Source organism: Hemiscyllium ocellatum, chromosome 32 (assembly GCF_020745735.1).
Source record: "Hemiscyllium ocellatum isolate sHemOce1 chromosome 32, sHemOce1.pat.X.cur, whole genome shotgun sequence".
Taxonomy (NCBI): Eukaryota; Metazoa; Chordata; class Chondrichthyes; order Orectolobiformes; family Hemiscylliidae; genus Hemiscyllium; species Hemiscyllium ocellatum.
The window spans coordinates 46963396-46983383 of NC_083432.1; the positions used below are offsets into that span (position 1 = coordinate 46963396).

Sequence of the window (19988 nt, forward strand, 5' to 3'; positions counted from 1 at the left end):
GTATATTGATTGATCGATCATTTTTATAAAGTGGAGGGGAAAGTTGTGTTGATATTTTGGCTTTAAGAGGAGTATTTTGTCCTGGTTCTTCTATATAGAGAGAGTGAGACAGAAGTGATGGAGCAGTATGTTTCAAGCCAATAAAATGAACAGCTTGTGGGGCTTTGGAGTGTATTTTTAAAAGCTGAAACAATAGCAGCAGTGTGAAGGGATGGGGTCAAGCTCCCAGAGAGCCAGTTCAAATATTTTGGCTTTGTACTGCGCACAAAAAACAGGTGGCTTGAGAGAAATAACTGCCTAATGCGAATCCTAAAGATCCAGAGATAGAAATCATTTACCCAGCAAGTATTGAGACTAACAATATCCCTGACACCAGAGTTACTGCAAATTTTCAATGCCAGATGAATTGACCATATTACCTGCACAGCTGGAGTTGATGAACACTGGCCCTATGTGCTAGGGTATGGTGCTGTGTCTGACGACATGAAATATAGACATTATCTCCATGTTCAAGCAGGACTTGATTATTTATGGAGTTAATCTGTATGGTGGTGGGTTATTCATGCAACAGTAAAATACAGTCAAATTGAATTATAGTAACGTCAGTGTTGGACAAGCCAGAACATCACTCAGTCCCATGATTCTCCTGGCATAAATCATTACATTTGGTAACTTGGAAGCACCATTTGACTCAGTGTGGCATGAGACCTCGTCTTCTGCTCAATATTAGTGCAGTTATGCTAAAAGAAGTATTTCCCCACAAGCAATATGCTTGGAAGAGGGAATCGCTGGAATTCGAACAAATCGGCCAGCTGATTCCAAAAGGTGTATAGAATCCTTTCTTTTATTACCTGTGTAACAAAATGTAAAATAGGGAGGTTATGCTGGAACTGTATAAATCATAACTTCGGCCACCAATTAAGTAATGCGAACAGTCCTGGTCGAATTAATACAGAGGAAAGTGCAGAAGAGATTTATGATGATGTTAACTAGATTGGAAAATAGCAGGAAGATTTGATAGGTTGGGATTGTTATGCTTGGAGCAGGGGATTCTGAGGGTAAGTTTGTTTGAGATGTGTAAAATTCTGGACAGAGTGAATGGAAAGGCCTCCTTGCTTTGACAGAATCACAGATGAGAAGGCATAGATTTAAAGTGAAGGTGAAAGAATTAGGGGGGGAGATGAGGAAAATTGGTTTTCAACCAATGAGTGTCTGGTGTGCATCTCACTCACTGGAAGGCTAGTAGAAGCAGAAATCTTCAGTTTTGTTTATAAATTGCCTGGAGTACAAACCAATTGCTGGAAAATGGAATTAATCTACAATGTTCAGCTGGCACCAATACAAAGGACCAAATAGCCTTTTTCTGTGCCCTAAACATTTATGACTTCTATGAATCACTCAACATAACAAAAAAGATAATGATCTGGGCATTAGTACAATGTTGTTGTGGGAACTTGTTATCAGTGGCTACTCTTCAAAAATACTTCCTTATTAATGAAACCTTTTGAGATGTCTGGTAATCATGAAAAGTCCAGTAAAATGCAAGACTTGTGCTTTTAGCTGCCTATCCTGCTTTTCAATCTGTAGTTTCTAGTGATCCTAGACACAATCTCCCATACCCTCAATTTGGCATCATCTTGGATTTACTTTGCTCCCTCATCCCTCATCATTTTTATATTTAGTAACAGAATCGTCCGCCAAAGAGACCCTTACATCTTTCCATTATGCAAAGTTTATTCTTTCCCTACCTACTCTTTTCCTTCTACCTCAAATAAGCTTTCTTTCTGCAGTCTAATATTCCTGATTACTAAATGTATTAATATAAATTCTCCATTCAGGATTATGTTTGGTCAGCTACACTTGATACCCAAGCTTAAAAAGCAATGCAGCATTGGCCATTAAGTAACTATTTGTTAAAAAGTTGGTTTAAAGTGTTTTCAATTAATATTTATATTTCACCTCCCTCATCCTCCAGCTCCCTAAGAAGAAAATATGCAAACTCTATTTGTCACCTTTCTCTAAATATCCTACTTGATTTTGAGGTCCAATAAATCTTCCTGAAATGCTTTTGTAATTTCTAGGAGCTAGTTAACAGACAGCTATTTTAATTTGATCTCTTACAAAAGGACATTCATGAATTTTATCAATGGTTCACAAAAGGTTAGTTACACTGCAGTTGTTCAAATAATTCTCCACATGTATAGCAAACTGGATCTATGCTAAGTTGATAGACACTGACAGTGTTACAATGCACCACTAAGCATCTAAGTAGTAGGAAGAGGAATCTTCCATACTCATACTCCACATAACGAATTGAAATCAATCAAATAAGATATCTGAGAACCCACTTCTAAAAATTTCAGAAGTCGTCATCGAGGTATTTCTGCACTTTAAGAAGCTTTTGTACTTTGGTACAATTCATTCTTATGACATGTTCTTCGAACTGATCAAAAACCTTGGAAGAACCAATTGTAAGTTAGAACATTTTTCTTGACAAGTTATCATGAAGTCAAACACGAACCACAATTGGTTTCAAGTCTATTGCACTTGTGAATATTTTAAGCAATTTATTATCCCATTGCTCATAACATTTAAAATGCTGCAATTCTTAAATGTGTCCAAAGCTTTAAATATTGTCACAACTTAAATGGGAAGTGTGCGTAGATAATTCTGTCCTAATGTCCATTAAGCTGTCATCTGATTTCTACCAGCTTTGACAATACGAAACGACTCTTTATTGTATCAGACTTAACTTCAGCAAAAAGAATTTCTAATTTATTGCTATACAACTTAGTGTACCCCTTCAAAACAACCCACATACATGTATTTCAATTTTCCAGACACAACACAAATTGATACCACACATTAAAAAATGGCAGGGTAAAGATTAAAAATCTAGACACAAGGTGTAGAAAGTTAATTTCTATCGGTTCTTTTGATTTTAGCAATAATAAATGGTGTTGGCTATAGAGTGGCTGTCATCCTTCAGCGGTTGATTGGGTGGATTTAAGTCTTCAAAATTTTTTGGCATTTTCTGTCTTTTTCCCACATGGACAGAGAGAGGGAGAGATGGATGCTTTCTGTCTGCAGGCTCTGGATGTTTCCTTGTCTCTGCTGTACTTATAACATTTTAATACTCGATGTCAACCAAAGCCGTTTGGCGCCACTCTGTCTCGCATTTTTCTCCTCACAATTCAGAAATCAACACTTGGAATTGAACAGCTCAGAAATATGCAGCATTTGGTTTTGGTATCCAATTACTAATATTAGCTCAAAATGGAAAAGTAGGCACCTGGAAGAACCCAGAATCCTACTTTCTTTTCCCCTCCCTCGGGCACAGCATCCATACTTTTGCTCTAACTGCCATCATTATCTCAAACAAACAACAAAAATTGCGAGAAAAACTCAGGAGAGATGGCAGCATCTGTGCAGAGAAAACAGAGTTAATGTTTCAAGTTCAGTGACCCTTCTTCAGCTCTCAAAGTTGGAGTGAGACCAGGTTCGCTGTATGATTCGGTTATTCAAGCTTAATGGCCAAAACTACCAGTACTTCCATTCACTTTGAATTTTAGGGTCAGTGAGATTGAATTTTACAATTTAGAATTTAGATCTGGGTAGGAACTTAATTTTTCAGTCAGAACTAAATGTACAATTTAATGTGAAGTACACTTTTGAACTCCATTAATGTGTTTTGAGGATTCTAACAAACTTAGACAACTTTTATTAAGGACATGTTCTGGTACTGCAATATACTAGTAGATCATATTGAGATGAGTGAAGTGGATGGACTGTGTGTTTCGTTCTTGAACATCATTCCACACTGTTTGAACTCTTGAATTAATGTGATGGAAACAGCACTGACAGAACAAATCCTGACATACAGGACCTTGGTGTAATTGCAAAGTGGAGTAAGCAAAAACTGCTTTGTGAATTTACCCTGAAATATCTTTAGAAGCTGTATAGGTTTAATTATTTACCTTCAAAATGCTCTTCTCATTTCCTGAAATATATCTCTTATTTTTCATTTCCTCCAGAGAAACAGCTCTCCTGATTGATCCCAAAAACTCCTGTGCTTCATCAAAACAGTGGGTCGCTTTGGTAGTCGGCCATGAACTTGCTCATCAGTGGTTTGGAAATCTAGTCACCATGGTAATATTCAAATTTTTGTAAAATAAGGCTGTATTTGTTAAAACTCAGCTTATCTTTGTTCTGTTTTCAGTAAGATATGTGTCTCCAGGCAAACTCCTGCAGGCGACACAGAATTTCAGTGTACCAGTGAACCGCTGTTCAGGGTAATTCATGGTTCAGTCACAATTGCAAAGTCTGATTCAAGCTAACAACAATTGGTGTTACAGATTTCAGGACATCTCATACTACAAAAGGTAGTAGATTTCATTTCTCTGAAGTCGTTTTAGGTTGTAATGAAGTATGTGTTACTGAGTTTCTAACTACCTCATTTACTTTTTTTTGCTAGTATGTTTTAACAGCAATGGAATTACCTGGTGTGTGTCTGACAAAAGGTGGTAAAGTTTCTTTCTTACCTCCATAAAATGTTGTTGTAAATTTTATTCCCCACAAGGAGCTTCTAAGTTGAAACCTTTTACACTTTCTACCGTTTCCCAGAATAGAATGAAAACAGCGAATGCTAGAAACATGCAGCCTGTCAGGTAGGATATGTGGCTAGAGAAACTAGCATCTGTGACTTATCAGAACAGATCAACATCACTATGTCACCGTATAAATCAGACTTTTAATGGTATTCAACCTGAAAAGTTAACTCTTTCTCTGTCCCACAGATGCTGCCTAACATACTGAACATTTGTTTGTATTTTGTATATCCAACATGAGAATAGTTTTCAGAGATATTGTGGTTATGTCAGTCAGTATTAAAAATGTATACCAGTGCATTCATATCTTGAGTGCATATCATCTCATGTTTGAAGCAAAACTGGCATGCTTGATACACAAGTAGCACAAGTTCTACTGATATATCTGTGTATGTTGTCTGCTGATCCAAGGAGTTGAAGTTATGCAAGTACTTAAGTATAGGCAGCAACATTAGAGTTTGAATATTGTCATTCTACTGCCAGATCACACTTTCATGAGACATCTATAAAAGTAAGTCCATTTAGGTTTAGTGTGAATTCAGCAGCACTTTTCTAGGATTTTCACGTAACTTTTGATTATAACAGTGTGAATACACTGTATAAGTATCAATATAATATGCACAACAATTTACAGGTACAATCCTTTATCCGAAATGCTCAGGTCCAGCTGGGTTTTGGAATTTAGAATTTTTTGAATTTCAGAATAAGTGACAGTTTAGTGAAATTGTTTAAAAAAAAAATTCTTTCCAAAGAACAGACTAACTTGAGTAAAACAGGCCCTGAAACAAAGTTGAGGCCTGCCACTGCTGGACCATGCCCCTGCATGTTGCATCTGAGTGACATGCATCGAGCGGGTGTGGACTTGAGTTAACTGCACGCCAAACAACCTTATTAATGAGAAAATAATTAGCAAAAAAGTCTTTGGATTTTGGAACTTTTCGGATTTTGGGATTTCAGATAAAGGGTTGTCTTCCTGTACTTTATTCTGTTGGACATGGTATGAAAAGCCTATTGTCAGCATTTTAATACTAGCTGAATATATTGTTTGGGCTCCATTTTATTAGATTGTACAATTGGGAAATTAGGAACTGGTGGAAAATTCAGCACAGTGAGTTTGCTGTGCCATTATATCATGACTGATCTGTGGCCGAACTTGATATGCCTAACTTTGGCTAAGTTCGTTAGTACTTCCATTTGTCAAAAACTTATCTATTTCAGACTTAAAACTAACAACTGATTAACTGAACATTAGACATCAACTATTTACAACTTCAGAACAAAATGAAGATGGCTTCATTTTTTTTGTCAAATTAACCCCATTACTGTGATATACAAAGGTCACTCAGCTAAGCTCATATTAATTTCTGCACATATATATATGTATCGGTTCAATCTTATCGATATTTTATGCTTTAAATCTGTGATAACGCATCTGTTATCATATTTTAATGACCTGCAACATGTACAGTTTGTTAATTAAAAGTTTGTAACATAAGACTACAATGAAATAGTCTTCTATTCTTGTCTGAATGTAAGAGGATTATGATTCGTATATACAACTGTTTGTGACATGTTGTTCTTCTCATAAATGTTAAAATGTTGCAAGGCCAGTACCAAACTCAATAATTCCTTTTCGATGGTAGAGTATTTTCTCTGGTGGATGTTGGGTCTCTTTGAAAAGTAGCCAATTGGCTGTTCAGTTCCATTATCATCATCCTGTAGCTGTACAGCTCCAACTCCTATCACGAGCATCAACTGCAACTTTGAATGGTGTGAAAGTTATGGAAAAAATCTTTTTCAAAAGTTTTTTGTAGTTAAGACTGATGTGGTTAATACTACTTTTAAATTGTCAAATACCTCCTGGCACAATTCTGTCCACCAAAATTTTTTGTACTTAAGTAAATCTGTTAGCATGTCATGACGCTGCTGAAGTTTGGAACACTTAGTAGAATCCACTTAGTCCCAAAAATCGAAGCACCTCTTTCATCGAGGTTAGTAGAAATTTCTTGAAACCTTCGTCTTTGCGTTCCTTGGAGTCAACCTTCGATGATCGATATTATGGTCGTGGAGTCATGGAGATGTACAACATAGAAACAGACCCTTCGGTCCAACCCATCCATGCAGGCCAGATATCCCAACCCAATCTAGTCCCACCTGCTAGCACCCGGCTCATATCCCTCCAAACCCTTCCTATTCATATACCCATCCAAATGCCTCTTAAATGTTGCAATTATACCAGCCTCCACCACATCCTCTGGCAGCTCATTCCATACACGTACCACCCTCTGTGTGAAAAGGTTGCCCCTTAGTCTCTTTTAGATTTTTCCCCTCTCACCCTAAACCTATGCCCACTAGTTCTGGACTCCCTTACCCCAGGGAAAAGACTTTGCCTATTTATCCTATCCATCCCCCTCATAATTTTGTAAACCTCGATACGATCACCCCTCAGTCTCCAACTCTCCAGGGAAAACAGCCCCAGCCTGTTCAGCCTCTCCCTGTAGCTCAGATCCTCCAACCCTGGCAACATCTTGTAAATCTTTTCTGAACCCTTTCAAGTTTCACAACATCTTTCCGATAGGAAGGAGACCAGTATTGCACGCAATATTCCAACAGTGGCCTAATGACCCAAGAACGTCAGCTCTGCCTTTGCAAATTCTGTTTTCTTTAAGAGAAGCAAAACTGGTAATAAACTTAATTGTTCAAAGACCTCTGCCAACTGTACCATGTGATCCTACCATGACTCATGAAAGATCACTACATCATCCAGATAAACCGCGCATGTTGTTAACCCAGCCAAACTCTGTTCATGAGTCTTTGGAATGTAGCTGGTGTGTTCTTCATTCCAGATGACAACTCTTTAAAATGATATAGGCCATTTGGAGTTACAAATACAGAAACTTCTTTCATATTCTCTGATAAAGTTGCCTGCCAATAACCATGCCGTAAGTCCAACTTTGTGATGTAACTGGCTTGTCCAACATTCTCTATACAGTCCTTCAATCTTGGTACTGGCTATGAGTCCGATTTTGTTACAGCATTGCCCTTCCAATAGTTCACACAAAATCATTGAGTCCTGTCAGGTTTGGGAACTAACACGACCAGCAAACTCTACTCACTCCGATTCAGTTCGATGGTATCTTCGTTGAGCATCGGATCCACTTTCTTCTGGTCCTATGGCTTTGAAAGGATTAAACCTGTAGGGGTGTTGTTTTATTTGAACAGCATTTCCTACTTCTATCTCACGCACAATAACATTAATCCTCCCCATTTTATTCGTGCATATGTCCTCATACTACTGCAACAAACCTTTCAACTGCGTTCTTTGCTTCCAAGACAGTTCACTAACTTAGACCCACTCCTCAAGGACTTCCATATTGTTTAACGTATTTTGAGGCACATCAGACTTCATGACACCTGGATTTGATTCCTCACTCTGCGGGGCAGTAATTAACACTTGTTTCTCTAGTTCCCTGACTCTATTATAATGTTTCGACATATTCACATGACACACCCAATACAGTTTTTCCGAATCAGCATCTTTACCAGATGGTTTACCTGATTCAACTTTTTCTCAATATGATAGGGAACACTAAGCCTGGCTTTGAAGGTATCTCCTATCACTGGTACCAATACTGATACGTCATCCCTTCGGAAAACATCCAAATTTTAGAGTTTTTATTTGCCACCTGCTTCATTCTATGCTGTGCCCTCTTTAGATGCTGTTTAGCTTACTCACCTTCCGATTTGATCTCTCCTTCACCTCCGATACATAATCCAAGTGTTAGATCTCCGACTTTGGTCCTGTCAATTTCTCTTTAATTAATTTCAAAGGCCCTCTTATTTCATGTCCGACTACTAACTGAAAGCAAGTAAACTGAGTAGATTCATTTGGGTAATCCTGACAGTATGCTCTTAACATGTTCATCACAGTCTGATGCCACCTTTCCAAAGCTCCCTGGCATTTAGGATGGTACACACGTGATTTCAAGTGCTGTCTGCCTAAGCTATCCATTACTTACTTAAACAGCTGAGTAGTAAAATTAAACCCTTGGTCTGATTGATTGAATCTCTCTGGGTAGCCCATACTGCGTGAAGAAAGTTATTAACTTCTCTACCACCTTTTTTGCTTTAATACTCTGGAATGGAATTGCCTCCGGAAATCTGGTAGACACATCCATTATGGTTAGCAAGTACTGGTTCTCACTTCTAGTTTTTGTGAGGGGACGGGCACAATCCATCATAATCCATGTGAAAGATTTGTTGAATGCGGAATTGGCAACAACGGTGCTGGTTTTATTATTGCCTATGGCTTTTTGGATGGGTTTAGACTGATCCACTCTGTGATTTGGACATATTTGAACAGATTTGGTGTATGAAAGATCCAGCAGAGTTAAACACTTGCCGATTCATGTCCTAGATCTTTAAATGAAATGTAGGTGAGACAGTTTGTTTAATTTCAGTTACTTGTGGTTGATTAAATTAAAAATAAGAGAAATCATTCTTAAGATTGTGAGAAGTCCTGGGTTCAAATCCCGGACGAGCCCCCAAACTGTTATGACACAGTGGTGAACCCTTCTGCTACTTAAACGAAACACCAAGAAAAGCTCACCTTGCCTCATAACCTGTTAAAATATGAGTGACAGAATACCCACATTCCACTATTTAAAAAACATAATATAAATTTATTCCTTAACTCTAAAAATGAACATTATACAACAACTATTTACAACTCAAACCCTCCTTCGTCTTAAATGTTTCTAACAGCTTCTAACTGTGTAACAACATACTGTTCTAATAAAAAAACCCATATGAAAATTCCTTCAACTTAATTTCAAAACCACACTGCGGCTGTCGTCTCTGGTGTCCTCCTGCCAGCTGAAGATCTCCCTGGGTCATCCTCTGTCTTTTACTGCAATGATGTTACATATGAGAAAGGTACCTTTTGATAGAGAGTATTTTGAATGGCAGTCTCTCTCAGTGGCAGTATACTCTGTCTAAAGTTCAAAATGCCTGCTGCCCTATACCATAAACATCAAATCATATCATTGAATTTATTATTTTTGTCAACTTTTGATTCAAACTCTATTGGGTTTTAGTATCCTGGGTCATAATTTAAACTGGCTAAATTTGAAATGTTGACAGAACAGCAACCAAAACTCAGGTATCAATTTCACAGCCAAATGTTACATATTTTCAATTTTCCAGTACACTCTGAGACTGCTAGCTAGTCATATATGACAGATGCAAAACAGCATTCACTTTCTCTTAAAGGTACAGTATGTATCTTCAACTTCGTAATGGTACCCACCACCCTCTATGTAAAGAACCTTGTGCGCATATTTCCCTTAAACTTTTCCCCTCTCAACTTGAACCAGAGACCCTTTGGAACTTGCAGCTTGGGTTGGTACCTGGGATTTCGATGTTGTGGCTATTTCGGAGACATGGGTAGAACGTGGACAGGAATGGCTGTTGCAGGTTCCAAGGTTTAAATGTTTTAGTAGGGTCAGAGGTGGGGGTAAAAGAGGGGGAGGTGTGGCATTGCTTGTCAAGGATAGTATTACAGCGGTGGAAAGGGCAATGGATGAAGACTCTCCATCTGAGGTAGTTTGGGCTGAGGTTAGAAATAGGAAAGGTGAGGTCACCCTGTTAGGAGTTTTCTATAGGCCTCCTAATAGTCCTAGAGATGTAAAAGAAAGGATTGCGTGGATGATTCAGTAGAAGAGTGAAAGTAATAGGGTGGTTGTTATGGGGACTTTAACTGTCCAGATATTGACTGGGAAAGCTATAGCTCGAGTACGTTAGGTGGGTCGGTGTTTGTCCAATGTGCGCAGGAGGGTTTCCTGACACAATATGTAGACAGGCCAACAAGAGGTGAGGCCACACTGGATTTGGTTCTGGGTAACGAACCAGGCCAAGTGTTAGAATTGGAGGTAGGTGAACACTTTGGGGACAGCGACCACAATTCGGTGACTTTTACTCTCGTGATGGAGAGGGATAAGTGTGCACTGCAGGGCAAGAGTTATAGCTGGGGGCAGGGAAATTATGATGTGGTGAGGCATGACTTAGGATGCGTGGCTTGGAAAAGTAGGCTTCAAGGGAAGGGCGCAATCGATATGTGGTGCTTGTTCAAGGAGCAACTATTTAGTGTCCTTGATAAGTATGTACTTGTCAGGCAGGGAGGAAAGGGTCATGTGAGGGAGCCGTGGTTAATAAGGAATTGGAATCCCTTGTTAAAGGGAAAAGGGAGGCCTATGTAAAGATGAGGCGTGAAGGTTCAGTTGGGGCGATTGAGAGTTATAAGGTAGCCAGGAAGTATCTAAAGAGAGAGCTAAGAGCAGCAAGGAGGGGACATGAGAAGTCCTTGGTTGATAGGATTAGGGAAAACCCAAAGGCTTTCTATAGGTATGTCAGGAATAAAAGAATGACTAGGGTAGGAATAGGTCCAGTCAAGGATAGTAGCGGGAAGTTGTGCGTGGAGGTTGAAGAGACTGGGGAGGCACTGAATGAATACTTTTTGTCAGTATTCACTCAGGAACAGGGCATTGTTGCCGATGTGAATATTGAGTCATAATTAATTAGAATGGATGGCTTTGAGGTATGTAGGGAAGAGGTGTTGGAAATTTTGGAAAGGGTGACAATAGATAAGTCCCCTGGGCCTGATGGCATTTATCCTAGGACTCTCTGGGAAGCAAGGGAGGAGATTGCAGAGCCATTGGCCTTGGTTTTTATGTCCTCGTTGTCTACAGGAGTAGTGTCAGAAGACTGGAGGATAGCGAATGTGGTTCCCTTGTTCAAAAACCCTAGTAACTATAGGCCGGTGAGTCTCACTTCTGTTGTGGGCAAAGTCTTAGAGAGAATTGTAAGGGATAGGATTTATGAACATCTGGATAGGAATAATGTGATCAAGGATCGTCAGCATGGTTTTGTGAAGGGCAGGTCGTGCCTCACAAATCTTATTGAATTCTTTGAGAAGGTGACTAAGGAGGTGGACGAGGGTAAAGTGGTAGATGTGGTGTATATGGATTTTGGTAAGGCGTTTGATAAGGTTCCCCACGGTAGGCTACTGCAAAAAATATGGAGGTATGGCATTGAGGGTGCGTTAGAGGTTTGGATTAGGAATTGGCTGGCTGGAAGAAGACAGAGGGTAGTAGTTAATGGTAAAGGTTCATCTTGAAGTGCAGTTACTAGCGGCGTTCCACAAGGATCTGTTGTGGGACCATTGCTGTTTGTCATTTTTATAAATGACCTGGAGGAGGGGCTAGAAGGTTGGGTGAGCAAGTTTGTGGATGGTGGAGTTGTTGACAGTGAGGAAGGATGTAGTCGGTTACAGCAGGATATAGATGAGCTGCAGAGCTGGACCGAAAGGTGGCAAATGGAGTTCAAAGTAGGTAAGAGTAACAAGAAGATGGAGTACTGGGCTAATGGTGGGATACTTGATAATGTGAATGAGCAGAGGGATCTTGGTGTCCATGTACACAGATCTCTGAAAGTTGCCACCCAGGTAAGCAGTGCTGTGAAGATGGCATATGGCGTACTGGCTTTTATTGATAGAGGAATTGAGTTCCGGAGTCCTGAGGTCATGTTGCAGTTGTATAAAACTCTGGTGCGGCCGCATCTGGAGTATTGTGTACAGTTTTGGTTGCCATACTTTCGGAAGGATGTGGAGGCACTGGAGCGGGTGCAGAGTAGGTTTACCAAGACGTTGCCTGGTATGGTAGGAAGATTGTATGAGGAAAGGCTTGAGGCACTTGGGGCTGTTTTCATTGGAGAAAAGAAGGTTTAGGGGTGACTTGATAGAGATGTACAAGATGTTGTGGTTCTGTTCGCCGAGCTGGAAGTTTTTGCTGCAAACGTTTCGTTCCCTGGCTAGGGAACATCATCAGTGCTATTGGAGCCTCCTGTGAAGCGCTGCTTTGATGTTTCTTCCGGTATTTATAGTGGTTTGTTCTTGCCGCTTCCGGGTGTCAGTTTCAGCTGTAGTAGTTTGTATGTGGGGTCCAGGTCGATGTGTCTGTTGATGGATCTTCTTGCCGTTTCCGGGTGTCAGTTTCAGCTGTAGTGGTTTGTATATGGGGTCCAAGTCTATGCGTCTGTTAATGGAGTTTGTGGATGAATGCCATGCCTCTAGGAATTCCCTGGCTGTTCTCTGTCTGGCTTGTCCTATGATGGTAGTGTTTTCCCAGTCAAATTCATGTTCCTAGTTGTCTGAGTGTATGGCTACTAGGGATAGCTGGTCGTGTCGTTTTGTGGCTAGCTGATGTTCATGGATCCGCATCTTGGATCACTGATGATCATTTATTTGCTTTCAAATGTCATGGCCTTTGATATCATTACGGTCAACACATGTGAAAATTTGCTCCAGTAAGGATTTTCCAACATTTGCCTATTCTCATAGGTATCAGTGCTTGCTTGCTTCACTGGTTTGCTGTTTTCATTAAATATTAAACATTTGCCATTACAAGTTCTTTAAAGCACATTTCACTAACACAAATTTGCTATAACGCAATTGATGAATGATGTTTTAAAGCGTGTTGGTTTTAATGTGATTCTGGCCCCATTAGTTTAAATGGTGCGGCTATTACACAATTTTCTTATAACATGGGATTGCATGAGTACAGAACTACCACGTTATAGCAGAACTGACTGTAAAGCCAAAAGATTAACATCGATCTTGTAAACAATACCTTATACAAATAATCTACAATTATTGCTCTTCTAGTAGAAAACTGCACCAGTTGGAACATGCAGTCTCATTTAAGGTGTTGCTGGAATCAAGATGTTGTTGGTTTCTGGTTGCAAGAAAACCAGAGAGAGAACTAGGGGAGGGGTGTTTAGATGTTTGTATGGTGCCACTTAAGCAAAATCTAGCACAGTAAAAGAGAAGTGTCAAAGCTGTCATTTGAAAGCCTGTTTTCTTCTTTATAAATTCAATATTATATTTCTATAATTGGACACTGGAGTCCTCACTGAGTTATGTTCTTTTGCATTTATTAAGTTAATGTGTACATTCCCAAAAGCTAAATCAAGCAATTATCTTGAATTAATATTTAAAAAAGTAAAGTTGATGTATTGACTTAATGATTTGAAACCTTCTTCTGGTGAAACTAGTTATGAATTAGTTGTGTATTTTTAATCTGCATTTGTGCCAATTGAAAATAGGGTTGAGTCTTCTCATGCTCCTCTTTGTGTATGATTGCTTCGATCTATCATTATCTGGAGAAGTTAATCTAATCGATTGGGGTTAACTAGATCTTGGTCCAAAGCTGCATGGCTCACGAGCAACCAGGCTGTATACTTACAGATGACACATTAGCCTCTGCAGTTTTGACTGAATGAATGAAGTGCAATTAGGATTATAGAAACAGAAATTGATGGGAAAATAAACAGGTCTTGCAGCATCTATCTCAAGAAAGCAAAGGCAACATTCAGTTCTTAAGAAGGGTCACGAGACCCAAAATGTTAGCTCTGCTTTCTCTCCATAGGTGCTGTCAGACCTAATGAGTTTTTCCAGCAACTTTTGCTTCGTGTTTCTGACTTCCAACATACAAGTCATAGTATTGTGAATCACGGAAACAACTCTTCAGCCTAACTCATCCATGCCAACCAGATATCCTAAATTAATCTATTCCTGCAGTTTGTTTTTGTTTACTGCAGACAGGATTATGTTGTAAGTCCTTCTCAGAAGGAGAACTGAGAACTTATTATTAGCAATAACTTTTTCAGAGAAGATGTGAGTGTATCAGTGGAAAGTAGGGAAGATGTCTGTTTGAATGGATTCAATCACAACATTGGAGTGAGTCGATGTCTTGGGACTTGTGTTAAAGCAAAATCTACATCAAAAGAACTAAGAAACCAGATTGCAAAATGATATTGTTGTGGCATTGCAGACCATTAGGGTGAAACAGATGAGAAGTTCAGTGAAATCTGAAGAAGCCTTTTGGATAATCTCTATAGGATAATACCTAGCAATGCCTCTGAGATCAAAGCGTTTTGAAATCTAGCAAGGCGAGACGTAAATTTCTTCATGTATCTGAGCCAAAGGCTCAAGCTTTATCAAAGAGTCCTCATGTTGTTTGGTTTTAGTCTATTGAAAAGTCCTGCAGATTTCAAAATACTTTCACAATGAAATCAAAAATAGAAGTCGAGCAGCCATAATTTCATCCTTGGGATGACTATTTAAATATTTGTACTGTATTTTAAAGTAAAAATGTTAAATTTTGTTCAATTGTAATGTTTGATTGTAGGAATGGTGGACCCATCTGTGGTTGAATGAGGGATTTGCTTCCTGGATTGAGTATCTCTGTGTTGACCACTGCTTCCCAGAATATGACATCTGGACCCAGTTTGTATCTGCTGACTACACACGAGCTCTGGAACTTGATGCTCTTGACAGCAGTCATCCAATTGAGGTAGGCTAATTCCACCCCCGAGTCCTTGGATGTTATGTGGAGATGCAGGGATGCTTTTAAATTGAATCCTCTGCCGAACCATGACCTGCCATCGATTGTAAGATCTGTGTTTAATTAAGAACAGTTGTCAGAACATCAACCTTTGCAGCTTGACTCTGTTTATGTGCTCCATAGGAGTAATGGTTTTGTGGTTACCATATTCAGAAGTTCTGTCAATGTTTTTGTTTCTTTCCTGACAATTTCTGTCTCCTGTCCCATCTGTGATAAAGGTGCTGATTTTTATGGCAAGCTCCCATAGGCAACAGCTGCCATACAGTATGTTGCCTAACTAGAAAATTCTTGAAGTAAATTCAGGCAATCTGTTTAAGTGGGCAGGTTGTCTGATTGTACCTTCTCCTGGACTTATTGACAGTGACATATATGTGTACTTGCTAACGAAGATCAAGTGGTGATCAGATTTGAGAACTCTGACTAAAAGTTCCCAGTCCAGGGATACTGAGCCTAGTTGTTTTTTTCAATTGTCTGACAAAGATAGATATGAGATTTTGCTCAAATTTTCTGTTATTTGGTTGAGGTACGATGAAGTATAGTACTCAAAGTTGAGTGCACCTCTTCACAGTTTTGCTTTGGCCATGTAGTGTCACAAATATTAATTGAAATGTAAATGTTTTAGACAGTGATTCCATGATTAAGATTTAATATGGGAAACTGTTTATATTCATGTTTTTGGCCTTTTTTGTATATCCACTGCAAGTTGGTTCCAATCCCATGAATTAAGTTATTTTTCATTGCAAAATCAGTTTCTTTGCTGAAAGACCATCAAATAAGCAGAATAAGGTAATTTTGAGCACATCAATGAACCCAATACACATCATCACTGAAAAATAAACTGCAAGATTCTGCTGAGAAGAGTATTTGCTCTTGAAATATTTTATCACCAGTAAGTCAAACTAGTATTTTAATCACCATTAAAATAAAAAAAACACATTTAAAATATTAAATTGGTCATGCAGCAATTGTGAAAAGAACAGTAGACATTTCAGGTTGATAAACTTGCATCAGAGTTAGGGTTTTTAATCCAGTAGACAAAGAAGCAATCAGAAAGACAAAGGGGAAGGTATGACTTATTCCTCACTCTTCCCTTTGACTTAGTTTGTGCCCAGAGAATAGCAACAATGTTCACAACATAACCCACAACCTGTTACAGCTACGTTGACTACATTTCCTCACAAACCGCTTCCTGTAAAAACTTCATTCCATCTCCATCGCATTTTTTCCAATAATGCTATCTTCCACAGCAGTGCCTCTGACATTTCTTCTGTTTTCCTCCCACCCCCTCACCTAGTTTAAAAATCCTGATATAAAGTCATTAACCTGGATCTCTCATTTATCTCCACAGTTGCAGTATGACCTGCTGAGCATTTCTCGCATTTTTCTTGCTAGGTTGTTTCTTTTTTTGTGTGTATTTCATTTGAATGGTACTTATGGAGCAATTCATGCCTCATTTCGACATATCTGTTGTTTCTTCACTATTTCCATTGCAGCACTTCTTGACTGTTGCATTATGAAATCTCCAACCTATCTCAGACCTTCTCATTCGTTTTTCCTTTCCCCTCCCCTTCCCATGAGCCTAAAAACCTTTGCATTTCTCTCTCTCTCTGTTAGGAACTCTTGCTTCTCTCTACATGTGTTGCCTCACCTAAATATTTCTAGCATTTTTCTTGTTTCAAATCTCAGAAACTGGAAGGGTATGAGATCAGGCGATGGAGACTTGATCCAAGCCTTTGCATTAAAGTAATTTACTCTCTTCTAACTTATAAAATTCTACTTTAAATATTTGTGCCCAGATTTATAAACAGAAATGTCGACGTAGGATCTTGAATCCATGTATTTGGCATTTCGGGTGATTAACTGGTATACCCATGTACCCATCACCTACCATTTAAAAACACAATAAGGTTGGTTGTTAGAAATACTCATATGCAGAGTTCCAACCACACAGCAACAGGCTGGTGTAATGATAGACTTGTATTTCAAGGTTCAGGAAGATTTTCTTGAATTTCCTTTCATCCCAAGTTAACACCACCTTTAAAACCGGTTTCAAAAGTTAAACATCTTTCTCAACCAGCGTGAGATGTTCATGTAATCCTAGTAATTTACAGAATCTGGAATCCCTGGACTTTAAGTTAAATTAAACTTGGGCATTGCTTTATCTTTGGTTAAAGTTGAAGGTAACATTTTTAAACAATTTTCATCTCTGAATTGAAGCTAACTTTCCTTGAATCCACACAATAGACATTAAAAAGTCTGTTCAAACTTCCTGCTATGTTACATTGTTAAATTGAAGTAAATATTATTTTAAAGAGAGATAGTAGTATGTTGACATTATTTAAGGCACGCTGGGACATATACTAACTCTAGAAACCTACGATTGCCTTATCACATCATCAAACTGTTGAATGAATTGAGAATTTACCTTATCCAGAAGTCTATCCCATGCAGTACGCCAAGCTCCAACATGCAATAGTGCTGGATGTGTCCTTTCCCCATTTATATTTATCCTCTTCTCTTTCATTTACACTTTAATTTAAAATAGTGTTCCAAGTTCATTTTATATTTAAATATATTGTGTGTCTCCTATGCTGTTTCCTCTCAAGGATTTGATCTCCTTTAAAGATTGAAGAGTAAAAGTTGTCGAATTTATCTCCGTGTTTCAGTCTTCTGACACAAATCAGTGTTATGGTTTTCTCATACCCCCACTTCCTGAGCTCTGATTTGGTGTGACCTCTTCTAATGTAATATTATTCAGTGTCCTAGAAGTGGCCATAATTTATGATGCAGCATGACATAATTTGTCAGATCTTGAGATGCCTCTAGTGAGCAATTTTGGAGAACGATATACAGCAACTGAGAAACTGAAGTCTAACAAATATAGTTTCTTTCTTTCTACATATTTATGATTCTTTAAATAACCTCCAAAAAGCATTTGATTTTGATGTGATCAATCCATGGTGTAAGTATATCTAAGCCCATTTTTAAGCACTTTTTTATAGCAAGCATACTTACATAAGCATACACTGTTTAGGCTGCTCCCGTTATGGCTCAATGTTTTAAGGTTGCAAACAAAAAGCATTAAAAGTACAATGTATTTTTTAAAGGTCACAGTAGGACATCCTGCAGAAGTGGATGAAATATTTGATGCAATTTCTTATAGTAAAGGAGCATCAGTAATTCGAATGCTGCACAATTATATTGGGAATGAGGTAAGACTTCTAAAATACAAATTAATGGTGTATGTGGTACTAGCGCTGTGATCTAATGAGAACCAGTGTTTAGGAAGTTTTCAAATGTATACAATTTGAACTTGTTCAAAAATGTAGCTTGTTTTGATTGTATTGAAAGCTGGAAATTCTATATTGGTTCTAAAATACAAATATCTATCACTAACAATACAATGTATACCATAGGAGAAAGTAAGGACTGCAGATGCTGGAGATCAGAGTCACAACGTGTGGTGGTGGAAAAGCACAGCCAGTCAGTCAGCATCTGAGGAGCAGGAGAGTCAACTTTTCGAGCATAAGCTATTCATCTTGATGAAGAGCTTATGTTCGAAACGTCGAGTCTTCTGCTCTTCGAATGCCATCTGACCTGTGCTTTTCCAGCAGCACACTTTTTGACAATGTATACTGGAGCCCCATTTCCTAATGGATTGTTGCAGGGAGGCAGTTATCAATAATTATCTTTACCCTGTACTCCAATTTCAGGTTCAGCTGTGGCTCAGTGGGTAGCGCCTTTGCCTCTGAGTTAGATGGTGTGTTTTCAAGTCCCACTCTGGATACCCGAGTGTGGAATCTGGGTTAGCTTTCTGTTGCAATCCTGAGAGAAAGCTGCCCTGTCAGATTTCTCACACCTGGAACAAAATGTTATATCTGCCTTTAGATAGACATCCAAGATTCCTTGGTGTGATGCAGAGAAGAGTAGGAAAACTTTCTGAACTGATGAACATTTACAACTCAAAGCAGCAACTAAAATATGATCTGGTTATTTAACACTCTACTATTATTAGGACCTTGCTGTGCACAGTTGACTGTTGTTTCCTCATATGACAACATTGGCTAATTTTGAAGTGTAGTCAATTGACTGTGGGGTACTTTATAATGAAGACCTGAAAGACGCTATATGAATCTTAATTTTTAAAAATGTTAAAGCAAAGAACATTGGAGCTACTTAGTGCAACAGTCATTTATCTTCAGAGAAAAAGCAAGTTAATGTTTTGGATTTATGCTGTTCACCAGAACTGATTTCTGCTGAAAGGATTGTGTCTGCAACATAAACTTCCTTTTCCTATTTATTGAGTACTTTGCCATGTGTTTTGTTATTAGATGACTTCAGATTTAAGTTCATACCTGCAGTAAGGATTGAACACCCATTCATTGAGCTGCCCTACATCCAAACAAATTCTCTAGTCTAATTCTAAAATGGATATCTGTTTGAGGGTATGGGTTGAATGTGAATGAGAGATCCCGGGAGATGATCAGAAGGCTGTCATCTAGTCAGGACCTAAATGTCATGAGGGAAGTCATACAGTTATCAATGCATCAAAATGCCTCAATCCAACAAGAACATTAATTTTTCCCTGAATTAGACACAATTTACTTGTGAGATTTTAGTTTGTTTTTAAGCAGAAGTATTAGCTGTTGGGATCTTCTGTTATTGCATAATTGCATTCAAGATACAGCATTGATCCAAATGAAATCATTGCAAAGTTATTTTCAAATAATTTGCAATTGATAATATTTAGTGATTCCATCAAATGGGCAAGTTTATCTTAGCACCTTATGTTGTTACTATATTTGTCTGTCTTGAACAGATCTCTGGAATTTTAAACCATTCTTGTTTTACCTGATTTGTGAGGCAAAGGTAATTAAAATAAGAGATTCTATTACATTCATTGCCACACTTTTGACTGCTG

General features: G+C 38.5%; 1 protein-coding gene across 2 annotated transcripts in view; it reads left to right on the forward strand.

The window, feature by feature from the left end:
• The window catches only part of npepps (aminopeptidase puromycin sensitive), a 209027-nt gene that overhangs the window by 127745 nt on the left and 61294 nt on the right, over positions 1-19988 (forward strand). For both annotated transcript variants that reach the window (XR_009646443.1, XM_060848704.1), the window contains exons 9-11: positions 4035-4149; positions 14852-15016; positions 18175-18279. Coding sequence is in view for 1 of the 2 variants with exons in the window: in XM_060848704.1 (XP_060704687.1) it covers positions 4035-4149; positions 14852-15016; positions 18175-18279 (385 nt within the window). In the remaining variant the exon portion in view is untranslated. The remainder of the gene's footprint in view (positions 1-4034; positions 4150-14851; positions 15017-18174; positions 18280-19988) is intronic.